At 37.6% G+C, this 12,627-nt stretch overlaps 1 protein-coding gene across 3 annotated transcripts in view; it reads left to right on the forward strand.

The window, feature by feature from the left end:
* Window positions 1–12,627, forward strand: part of TMX4 (thioredoxin related transmembrane protein 4) — a 70,778-nt gene that overhangs the window by 21,477 nt on the left and 36,674 nt on the right. For 2 of the 3 annotated variants that reach the window (XM_081556449.1, XM_081556450.1), the window contains exon 2: window positions 1,168–1,283. In XM_081556449.1, the coding sequence (XP_081412575.1) occupies window positions 1,168–1,283 (116 nt within the window). Of the gene's footprint in view, window positions 1–1,167; window positions 1,284–2,398; window positions 2,569–12,627 lie in introns of all 3 variants that reach the window. The other variant, XM_081556451.1, reaches the window with a different exon arrangement.

Below are 12,627 nucleotides of genomic sequence, written 5' to 3' on the forward strand. Positions count from 1 at the left end.
CTGGACCTGAGGGATTGAACAGTGAGCTGTAATAGCATTTTTAGAATGATGTTGGACTTGGCTATACTAGTCTTTTTTTAAAGATGGAAGTAGACAGGGCTGGCCTTCTACCTCTTTTCTTTGCTTCCATCTTATTCTTCCCTGATCCATTATCCACAGAACTGCTTGGTGAGTTTTACAAAATGTAGGTCTGATCATAATTCTCTTACCTCCTTAGGGCCAACCAGAGAGCTTCAAATAGAGTGCTGCCCCTTACACAACTCTTATATGCTCAGTTCTCTGCACCTTCACATATATTGTTTTCTCTGCTTAGATGAGGACATTCCTAATCCCTCTCTGGCTGTTAACTCCTACTTTAGCACAGATGTTCTTTTTCTTTGGGCCCTTCTGAGATCACCCAGCTTCTGAGGGTCTCTACAGCATCTTTTCTGTACTCACATTTGCCTCTTGGATTCTAATTACCTCTTTGGGCTGTAAAATCCATAAGGAGAGGAGAGGCATCAGTCTTGTCCAGAGTTGTAGCCTCAGCTTCTAAGGTGGTGCTCAGTTCATGTTTATTGAATGAAAAAAATAAATGTAAGTAGCAGAGTTCTAGTTAAAGACACGTGTTTTTCTAACTCTTTAGTGTCAGAGTTAGTTTAGCTATAGGTTCTACTTTCTTTCTCAAAATGCTTTTCAGAACTGCCACAGAGCTTTGGAAGTGACTCACATCCTGGGGACCCACTAGCAGCAAGTCTTCTGGTCTTTATTCATCACATTTATAGCTTTGATGGATTTAAAACTGGTTTGGCTAGTTTATGGGTACCCTTGTGAAAATTATCCTCCTTTAGTAGCACTTTCAAACCAATGTTCACCCTCAAATATCAAAAAGTATCTGTAAAGTGATAAAATTTGGGTTGATTATAGCAATAACACTGAAATAAAGTATTTTAAGTGTATAATAATTGTGAAAAATCTTAAACTTGGTGAATTTTTCCCTAGGAAGTTGATATTCATAACATTAAATTCTAGGGGAGAAATATACTTCTGTATCAAGTAACTTTGGAAAAACGCGCTTTTGTGCCTCCTTTCAGTTAAGAATTTATTTTGTCAGTTTAAATGCTCTATTTCTCTATTTTGTTTTATTGATATTTTTATGTGTATTGAATAGCTATTATTCTTTTATAGTTATGCCCCTTGGTGTCCATCTTGTCAGCAGACTGATTCAGAGTGGGAGACATTTGCAAAGAATGGTGACATACTTCAGATCAGCGTGGGGAAGGTAGATGTCATTCAAGAACCAGGTACTGTAAATGCTGAGCATTACATACAAAGTCTGTTGCTTTTAATTTGAATTTTTTCACACATGCAGAAAAGTTGAAAGGCTAGACTACTGATTACCATAAACTGACTACCTAAAATCAACAAACAATATTTTAGCATATATATGTATCTGTTTATGTATTCATATTTACACATACAGATGTGTGTATATATTTTCATGATTTTTTTTGCTAAGCCATTTGAATATAAGTTGCAAACATTGTGAGACTTCACCCTTCAATACTTCAGCATATTAATGTCTCCTTAATTATTTTCCATGTCTTTTTATAGTTTTTTAAACCAGGATCCAGTCAAGGTTCACCAGTTACATTTCGTTGTTAAGTGTTTTTAGTCTCTGTCAATCTAGAATACTTCTCTGTTTTTTCCATGCCGTTGTTATTCTGAAGAGAACCAGCTAGGGATTTTCCTAGATGTTTCTTTATGGTGACATTTAACTTGCTCTTATATTTTCTGCATTTTCTGTAAACTTGAACTTCTGTCTAAAGGGATGATTTGAGTTAAATACGTATGGAGGAGTGATGCTGTGACTTTATATTGTATCCCATCAGAAGACATGTACTGTCACTATTAGTGGTGCTGAGTTTGAGCACTTGGTTAAGGTGATGACACTACACATCTCAGTTATAAAGAAAAGGCCACACTTTATAGCTGGCAGGTAATCTATGGGGCGATACTTTGGGGTTTTAAGATCTGTGATGATCTTACCTGAACAGGATATTTTATTAAGAGTTCCAGAATGGTGAATTTTCTAATTCTTTCACCATCTACATTTATTAGTTGTTAATGATGAAAATTAAATAATAATGAAATAATGAGTAATTCATTAATTATTAATGAAATAATAATGAATAATTAATGATAATAGTGAAAAATTATAATACAATTTTTCAAAAGAGGGAGACAAAGACTTGAATTCTGAAAAAATGCAATAAATTTGTTTTAAAAATAACTAATATATATGAATTGAGAAAAGTTGGGTATTTATGATTTGAATCTCAAATTTGACAATTTTCAAACTGTATAAGTAATTTTTTCCTATCTACATGTAATCTCTACCTGTTGCATCCTTTCACAGGAAAGAAAAAGATAGTAGGTGTGGAAATGTAGCTATTCCTTCTCTGTAATAGCTGTGAGTTCAACAATCACAAAATATGGAATTACCGGTTACATGGACAACAAAATGAATGGTGTTAGTTAATATCTATGTGTTGACAAACCCATGGAGAGAGATTTCTGCTACAAGCTGTGAGTCCTTAAGCCTCCACCTTTTTAAGCATTTAAACCAAACCCACTAATGCCTATCTGCTATTTAGAGATGGACAATTACCATTATTGGGCTTCCCTGGTGGCTCAGACAGTAAATAATCTGCCTGCAAGGCAGGAGACCCAGGTTTGCTCCTGGACCAGGAAGATCCCCTGGAGAAGGGAATGGCTACCCAATCCAGTATTCTGGTCTGGAGGATTCCACGGATAAATTAGCTCGGCAGGCTATAGTCTATGGGTTTGCAAAGAGTCGGCCGCTACTGAAGAACTAACAGTTATCTCTGTTTATCATTATTAGTTTATGATTTGGGCTATTATATGGGCTTCCCTAATAGCTCAGTTGGTAAAGAATCCCCTGGTTCGATTCCTGGGTCAGGAAGATCTGCTATAGAAGGGATAGTCTACCCTCTCCAGTATTCTTGGGCTTCCCTTGTGGCTCAGCTGGTAAAGAATCAGCCTGCAATGTGGCAGACCTGGGTTGAATCCCTCATTTGGGAAGATCCTTGGAGAAGGGAAAGGCTACCCACTCCAGTATTCTGGCCTGGAGAATTCCATGGACTCTATATTCCATGGGGTTGCAAAGTGTCGGACGCGACTTTCACTTTTACTTTCTGCTGTTTTAATGAGTTTGTATTTGGAGATCAAATCATTACAATTATATGTCTGCCTTAAACTTGTTTTTGTGTTTTTAAAAGTTTGAGTCCAGTACAGTGAGTAAGCTTTGTTAATTTGTGAGCACCAGACACATTTTATGATGAGTTTCTTAGAAATGCAGCATCTGGCCCATTCTCATTTCAGCCTTTTGAGTTACCTGCCGAGAATTCACAGCATAATTTGAATTAAACAAACTAAACAGCTTTGTGATTAATTCACAGACCTAAAACCTAACTATTAATAAATATAGTCTTTCCTTCTAAAATGTAGACTTATAGCTATTTTTCCTTTGTAAATGGATTAAATGTATAATGAAATAAGAGAAATCGACCATGACAAAATATTTTAAAAGCAAATTCATCACTGACTCATAGTATTAATATAAATATGATATATCTTCGAAGAAGGAAAAAAGTCACTGGTCTAGTGTTCCTTGAAGAAAATAGTGAAGAAATAAAGACCAAATAAATCAAAATGTGGTTGTTTTATGTCTTAGTTTTTTTAAAGTAGAGACTCCAGAATTTTTTTAAATGGTAGCTACTGAAAACCTGTAAATGATAAAAATAAAATTAGGATACAGAATTCACACACATGACTGTGTGGCCTAGAGAATATTTCACTTTAGATTATATTATTTTATGCTTATAATTTTACTTTAAATTGCAAATGTAATGCTTTCAAATAATATTTCAATAGAGTTTAGAAATAATGTGTTTCTTCAACAAATTTTTGAGTTGGTATCATGCACCACGCCCTGTTCTGATACCAGTGATAAGATGAATGATGCGGATAAATAAAGATGCAAATGAATAAGAAGGGAAAAACGTGATTCCTCATTGAGTTTACATTCTAGTGAAGGGGATAAACAGTCACAAAAGTAAAATGGGAAATAATATCCAGTGGTGGTAAGGGCTGTAATGAAAAAGAAAGCAAGGTAAAAATGTGAAAAATGGTGGGAGCCACTGTTTTAATAGGATGTCCGGGGAAGGACTTTTTAACTGTAGGTCTTGACAAATTAAGGAAACGAATTTCAATGAGGTTTAGGAGAGGAGCATTCTAGGTGGAGCAAACAGTATGTGCAGGTAGGGGTACTTGGCTTATTTGAGAAACAATATAGCCAGTGGGGTCCTTGAGACAAATGGGACTGGAGAGGTAGCTAGAGACCAGATCATGTAGCCTCTTGTTGGCCACGGCAAAGTGTTTATACCAAGTATGATAGAAAGGAAGCTAACTGGAAGGTTTTTAGTGGGGGAGTTACATAATTTGATTCATATTTTAAAAGTATTCATTTGGCTGCTATGAAAAAATTTGTCTGTAAGAGGTCAGAAGTATAAGCCAGAAGAAAAGTTCAGAGGTCATTTCAGTAGCCTAGAGTGGCAGGATGAGGGCTTGCATGGAAGCAGCAGTGTTAAGTGGGTGGATTGAAGATATGCATTTGGCTGGAATACCGAGAAGGATTTCCTGATAGATTGGTTGCAGCACTTGTGAAAAGAGTGAAGATGGAAGAGACTAAAAGAGGATCAGGTTTGGAACAGGGTTTAGCTTTGCGATATTTAGTAGAAATCCAAATAGAGATGTGCTAGAGAAAGACATTTAAGAATCATCAGGTAGATGGTATTTTAAGCAAAGAGACGAATTTTGAGATTACCTAGGGAATGTGTGCTTCCCTGGTGGCTCAGTGGTAAATAATCTGCCTGCTATTGCAGGAGACACAGGAAACTCAAGTTTGATCCCTGGGTCGAGAAGATCCTCTGGAGAAGGAAATGGCAACCCACTCCGGTATTCTTGCCTGGGAAATCCCATGGACAGAGGAGCCTGGCAGGCTACAGTCCATGGCATCACAAAGAGTCAGACACGACTGAGTGACTAAACACCAACACCAGGGAATATGTGCAGAGAAGTGTTTTCAGAATTGAGAATTGGGGCACTCCAACATTTAGAAGCTGAAAAGGAGAGGCTAGTGAGGTAGGAAGGAGATGGAGAAGTAGGCAGTCCTGGAAGCTGAATGAAGAGAGAGTGTCTTATGTGGTACTGACTCATGGGGCAAACCTCCGGGACATCTTGTCTGTATTCTTGGAAGCAAGCATTTGCTTCATTTTTACAAAATCTTATCTCCTGAATAAGCAGTGGAAAACCATCGCAATGATATTATTTTTCCCACAGTTGAGCTGTTCACTGGATATTTCTGTGTACAGTTGAAAGTTTGGATTCAGATCTGCATTACTGTAACTTTCACCAGGGCTGCCATGTGCAGGAATGCTAGTAAGGGGTAATTTCATTCTTTTTTAAGAAGAAGGGAAAGCAAGAATTTTTGAAATGTTCATGCATACTCTTTAGTTATGTCTATAACTCAACTGTTGGGGTTTCTAATAAGATTTTTTTAGGTAGTTTAAGTAGAAAGTAAGATTTCAAGATTATAAAGACTGGGGATTATAAACACATTGCATTTTTACATTTGAGATGTAGAGGTCAAAGAGAACACAGGCCTTAGATTACATATGCTGCCTGTTTAATACTGTGTAGACCAGGTGATGTTTCAGTTGAGTTGACTTTGGAAAGTTAAATTTAATGAGTGTCTACATAAACCTTCTTTTCTCTGTGGATGAGGTTAGTTGTCCAAGACAGAAAACAGCAGCTGCTCAGATAACATCCTTGGCTGTTGCACTAGATTAGAGGTGAACCTTGGCCAAGAGTAAGCATTGTCCTTAGAGTCACCAATTTATTATAGAAACTAGTTTACTGCACTTTAGTTAGTGTTGACATTTTAGTTTTATTATAATAAAACTTAGTCTTTTATATTCTATTATATTGACAACTTTATTTCAACTTTGAAGGTAAGATTAATTTTACTTTAAAAAATTTTTTTCCTTCTACTTCTCTTTTTGGTGGTAATCACTAACATTTAGTAAACATTTACTTCAGCCTGTAATTGTATTGAGCACTTACATACATTTTAGCATCATTAAAATCCTAGGAAGAACAAACTATTTATATATTACTCAGAAAACAGGCTTAGTGAGGTTAATTAACAAAAGTTAATAGCTGTCCCAATCTGATCACATGGACCACAGCCTTCTCTAACTCAGTGAAACTATGAGCCATGCCATGTAGGGCCACCCAAGAAGGCCAGTCATGGTGGAGAATTCTGGCAAAACGTGGTCCACCGGAGAAGGGAATGGCAAACCACTTCAGTATTCTTGTCTTGAGAACCCCATGAACAGTATGAAAAGGCAAAAAGACAGGACACTGAAAGATGAACTCCACAGGTTGGTAGGTGCCCAATATGCTACTGTAAATCAGTGGAGAATTAACTCCAGAAAGAATGAAGAGATGGAGCCAAAGCAATATCAACACCCAGTTGTGGATGGGACTGGTGATGGAAGTAAAGTCCGACATGGAAAGAGCAATATTATATAGGGACCTGGAATGTTAGGTCCATGAATCAAGGCAAATTAGAAGTGGTCAAAAAGAGATGGCAAGAGTGAACATCGACATTTTAGGAATCAGTGGGCTAAAATGGACTGAAATTAGTGAATTTAATTCAAATGACCGTTATGTCTACTACTGTGGGCAAGAATAATTTAGAAGAAATGGAGTAGTCCTCATAGTCAACAAAAGAGTCCAAAATGCAGTACTTGGATACAGTCTCAAAAACAACAGAATGATCTCTGTTCATTTCTAAGACAAGCCATTCAATGTCACAGTAATCCAAGTCTATGCCCCGACAAGTAATGCAGAAGAAGCTGAAGTTGAACGGTTCTATGAAGACCTACAAGACCTTCTAGAACTAGTACCAGAAAAGACGTCCTTTTCATCATAGAGGACTGGAATACAAAAGGAGGAAGTCAAGAAATACCTGGAGTTACAGGCAAATTTGGCCTTGGAGTACAGAATGAAGCAGAGCAAAGGCTAATAGAGTTTTGACAAAAGAACGCACTGGTCGTAGCAAACACCCTCTTCCAACAACACAAGAGAAGACTCTACACATGGACATCACCAGATGGTCAACACCAAAATCAGATTGATTATATTCTTTGCAGCCAAAGATGGAGAAGCTATATACAGTCAGCAAAAACAAGACTGGAAGCTGACTGTGGCTCAGATCGTGAACTCTTTATTGACAAATTCAGACTGAAATTGAAGAAAGTAGGGAAAACCACTAGACCATTCAGGTATGACCTAAATCAAATCCCTTAACGATTATACAGTGGAAGTGAAAATAGAATCAAGGCATTAGATCTGATAGACAGAGTGCCTGAAGAACTATGGATGCAGGTTCCTGACATTGTACAGGAGGCAGGGATCAAAACCATCCCAAGAAAAAGAAATGCAAAAAGCCAAAATGGTTGTCTGAGGAGGCGTTACAAATAGCTGTGAAAAGAAGAGAAGCAAAAGGCAAAGGAGAAAAGGAAAGATATACCCATTTGAATGCAGAGTTCCAAAGAATAGCAAGGAGAGATAAGAAAGCCTTCCTCAGTGATCAATGCAAAGAAATATAGGGAAACAATAGAATGGGAAAGACTAGAGATCTCTTCAAGAAAATTTGAGATATCAAGGGAACATTTCATGCAAAGATGGACACAATAAAGAACAGAAATGGTATGGACCTAACAGAAACTGAAGATATTAAAAAGAGGTAGCAAAAATACACAGAAAAACTATACAAAAAAGATCTTCATAACCCAGATAACCACGATGGTGTGATCAGGCACCTAGAGCCAAACATCCTGGAATGAGAAGTCAAGTGGGCCTTAGGAACAATCACTACGAACAAAGCTAGTGGAGGTGATGGAATTCCAGTTGACCTATTCCAAATCCTAAAAGATGATGCTGTGAAAGTGCTGCACTCAATATGCCAGCAAACTTGGAAAACTCAGCAGTGGCCACAGGACTGGGAAAGGTCAGTTTTCATTCCAATCCCAAGGAAAGGCAATGCCAAAGAATGCTCAAACTACTGTACAATTGCACTCATATCACAGGCTAGCAAAGTAATGCTCAAAATTCTCCAAGCCAGGCTTCAACAATATGTGAACTGTGAACTTCCAGATGTTCAAGCTGGATTTAGAAAAGGCAGAGGAACCAGAGATCAAATTGCTAACATCCGTTGGATCATTGAAAAAGCAAGAGAGTTCCAGAAAAACATCTATTTCTGCTTTATTGACTTTGCCAAAGCCTTTGACTGTGTGGATCACAATAAGCTGTGGGAAATTTTTAAAGAGATGGGAATCCCTGACCTGCCTTCTGAAATTCTGTATGCAGGTCAAGAAGCAACAGTGAGAACTGGACATGGAACAACAGACTGGTTCCAAATTGGGAAAGCATTACATCAAGGCTTTATATTGTCACCCTGCTTATTTAACTTTTATGCAGAGTACATCATGAGAAATGCCGGACTGGTTCAAGCACAAACTGGAATCAAGATTGCCTGGAGAAATATCAATAACCTCAGATATGCAGATGACACCACCCTTATGGCAGAAAGCAAAGAAGAACTAAAGAGCCTGTTGATGAAAGTGAAAGAGGAAAGTGAAAAAGACTTAAAACTCAACATTCAGAAAACTAAGATCATAGCATCTGGTCCCTTCACCTCATGGCAAATAGATGGGGAAACAATGGAAACAGTGACAGACTTTATTTCTTGGGCTCCAAAATCACTGCAGATGGTGATTGCAGCCATGAAATTAAAAGACACTTGCTCCTTGGAAGAGAAGTTATGACCGACCTAGATAGCATATTAAAAAGCAGAGACATTACTTTGCCAACAAATGTCTGTCTAGTCAAAGCTGTGGTTTTTCCAGTAGTCATGTATGGATGTGAGAGTTGGACTATAGAGAAAGCTGAGACCCGAAGAACTGATGCTTTTGAACTGTGGGTGTTGAAGAAGATTCCTCAGAGTCCCCTGGACTGCAAGGAGATCCAACCAGTCAATCCTAAAGGAAATCAGTCCTAAATATTCATTGGAAGGACTGATGCTGAAGCTGAAACTCCATTACTTTGGCCACCTGATGAGAAGAACTGACTTATTGGAAAAGACCCTGATGCTGGGAAAGATTGAAGGTGGGTGGAGAAGGGAACATCAGAGAATGAGATGTTTGGATGGCATCACCCACGCGATTTGACATGAGTTTGGGTAAACTCCCGGAGTTGGTGATGGACAGGGAGGCCTGGCGTGCTGCACTTCATGGGGACACAAAAAGTCAAACAGAACGGAGTGACTGAACTGAAACTGAACAGCTGTCCCAGTTTTGTGCATACTGAATTTAAGTAATTTCTGTTGCGTCTTTACATATGACGTTCCCTGCTGTCATTTTTTACTTCCCTAACCTTTAATCTTTAATTCCTCTTTTTCTTTTGCTCTATGTGTTTATGATAAGGTTGTTAATAAGGAATTTATTGTTTCATATTCATTTTAATGTAGAAGTTACCCTTAATGTGTAAAACATATGCCTAAGTTTTGGGACACCTTGTAGTCAGACTTTATCTCTTTAAGTATTTAAGAGCTGCATTTGTTTCTTCCATGCTTTCTGAAGTTTGTTTCAGTGATACATTATGCAAACTTTGAAATGAGCTGCTTCCCTGTTATAATTCTTTGAAATCCATACTTGTTTTTAAATCCTAAAGCTACAGCCTCACAGGGTACTTCTCTATTCCAGAGTGGTCGTGGTTTAACTTTTCAGGTGATGAAAGTCTCCCTTAACATTTCATAATACAGTATGAATAGATAGAAGACATTCATGTCAAAAACTAAATTTTTCATAATCTACCTGTTTGGGCAAAAGTGTGCTGTTGTACCATCTAACCTGAATGAGAAAGATCCAGAAATCTCGGAGACCATGTATCACTGTGTTTCTTTTTTCTTATTTTTTCTGTACTCTTTGATTTTCATGAGTGCATTTATTTATAAAGTTTTAAGTTATGTTATTCAAAATAATACACAATGTCCAAAGCACTCAACTAAATTAGTGGTTGCATATCCTCTTATTTTATTCTAACTTTGAATCAGAGATTTAAATAAAGAAAATAATAGCATTTATTTAGTACTTATTATACGGGCTTCCCTGGTGACTCAGTAGTAAAGAATCCTCCTGTAGTGCAGGAGCCAAAGGAGACCTGGGTTTGATCCCTGGGTCAGGAAGATGCCCTGGAGTAGGAAATGGCAACCTGTTCCAGTACTCTTGCCTGGAGAATTCTGTGAACAGAGGAGCTGGTGGTCTACAGTCCATGGGATCACAAAGAGTCGAACATGACTGAAGTGACTTAGCAGCAGCAGCATATATCAGACACTCTCTTCTGTGTGCTATATAAATATAAAACCACTTAATATTACAATACTGCAAGACAGAAATTGTGATGCCCATTTATAATAAGGAAACTAAAGCCTAGAGTGTTTAAATTAACTGTCTCATATTAAAAACTAATAAGAGGCAGAAGTGGAGTTTAGCCCAAGGTAAGCCACAAGCTGCTCGTGAATTTGGAAATTCATATTGTATAATTTAATATGTTTTATGAACTTTTTTTAAGATTTTGTATAATTTAATGTGTTTTATAAACTACTTTTAAGTTTTATATATTTTTATTTATTGCCATGGCCGATGATGACCAAGAGCACATGAAGGATTTTAAAAAGCAAGTTAAAAATATCTCTTTCAGTAATACCTAACATTTTTTAGACATTCTATTTATTCTATAAAAATCTAAATAGAAATGAGGTAGTGATGGGATGCTATTTGTTCATTCTGTTTCAAAAGGCCATTTATGAACAAAGCATAATTCCTTAATACAGTAATTCCTTAGAAAAATTTGGATGGGCATAAGAATCTCTAGCTAGGAGAGAAATGAGATGTGAAACTGCAATAATTATTTGAAGCTTAAAACATGTAATAATTTAGAATTACCAGTGCTCTTTCCCCCAGTAATTTAGAGTTAGAAAGTTATTAAGAGATATCCTGGTTCCCCTCCTGGGCTGGATTTCCAAACAGTATTTGAGGTGAACATGCTTGTTACAGTCCTCAGTGGACTTCTCAGGTCACCTGAGGTTTTGTAACTGCCAGTATGACCTTTATTTTTCCAGATGTGTCATGAGAAGTGTTTGTAGTAAATGTTTCTTTTTGTAAATTGATTTTTATTACCTTCAGAGTATTTTCTTTTAAATGCCATAGGGATATTTTAGAGTCTACATAGTTTGATATCGAAGACTCATCATTAATTAATAAATTATTTTACTGAATATGGTTTAGTCGCTCAGTCGTGTCTGACTCTTGTGACCCCATGGACTGTAGCCTGCTATGCTCCCCTGTCCATGAGATTTTCTAGGCAAGAAGACTGGACTGGATTGCTGTTTCCTTCTCCAGGGGATCTTCCCGACCCAGGAATTGAACCCTGGTCTCCTGCATTGCAGGCAGATACTTTACCACTGAGCCTTGAGGGAAGCCATTTACTGACTATAGCTTTAACTAACAGAATGGGTATAAGCCAATTTCTATTTTATTAAAAGTAAAGCTGCAGAGTTTCATATTGCGAGTGAGACCAGAGAGATGTAAAATTTGAGCCACCTTATTTGTATAGATACTTGATTTTGTCCAGCTAGTTCTTCAGTGGGAAAAGCATAAGTGATGAGAGCTGGTCAGGGGGATTCTTCAGCATTGCTTCACTTTGCCAGAACCAGGCTTACTCACTGTTTGTGCCCACATAAATTTTGTTTACTTCTAAACATTTAAAGAGCATTCTGCTCATTACTTCTAGTCTCATTCAGGTTTTTGTTGCATGCCCCTTTTCTTAATCTCATTGATCTCTATTTATAGTCATAGTTGTGATTATTTGATTAAGTTTTTCCCTCTACCATTGGACTATACACTCTGAGAGCAAAGCCTAGGCGGTAAGTGTTTTTGCTTATCTGTATCTTGAATAGTTATCACAGTTCCCAGAACAAAGAAGGTGCTTGGTAAATATTTGCTGAGTGACTAAGGGTTTTCTTTGTCTTTGTCTTTACAAGTATCTGGCATAACAATTGATGTGTAGGTAGTGTTCAGTAAAAGTTTACTGAGACAAATTGAAAAAAAAGTCTGTTTAATGTACATAGACAAAACATAGCTGAAACAAAACCTTGTGCACACCAGGATCCAGAGACCCCACAGAGACTGAGCCAGACCTGCTTTTGAGTGTTTGAGTGTCTCTTGCAGAGGCATGGGTCATCTGTGGCCTGCCGCAGGGGAAGGGGCTCTGACTGCAACAGACTTGGGTCATGCAGCGTATGGCATAAGACGTCTTGCAGGAGGTCGCCATTAGCCCCACCATAGAGCTGCCAAGCAGATGACCCACAAACTATAGAACAATTATACCGAAGAAATTCTCACACTGTTAAGAAAGTTCTAGGACCCAAACAGATTT

Source organism: Giraffa tippelskirchi, chromosome 13 (assembly GCF_054371585.1).
Source record: "Giraffa tippelskirchi isolate mGirTip1 chromosome 13, T2T-mGirTip1v1.2.pri, whole genome shotgun sequence".
NCBI classification, from domain to species: domain Eukaryota; kingdom Metazoa; phylum Chordata; class Mammalia; order Artiodactyla; family Giraffidae; genus Giraffa; species Giraffa tippelskirchi.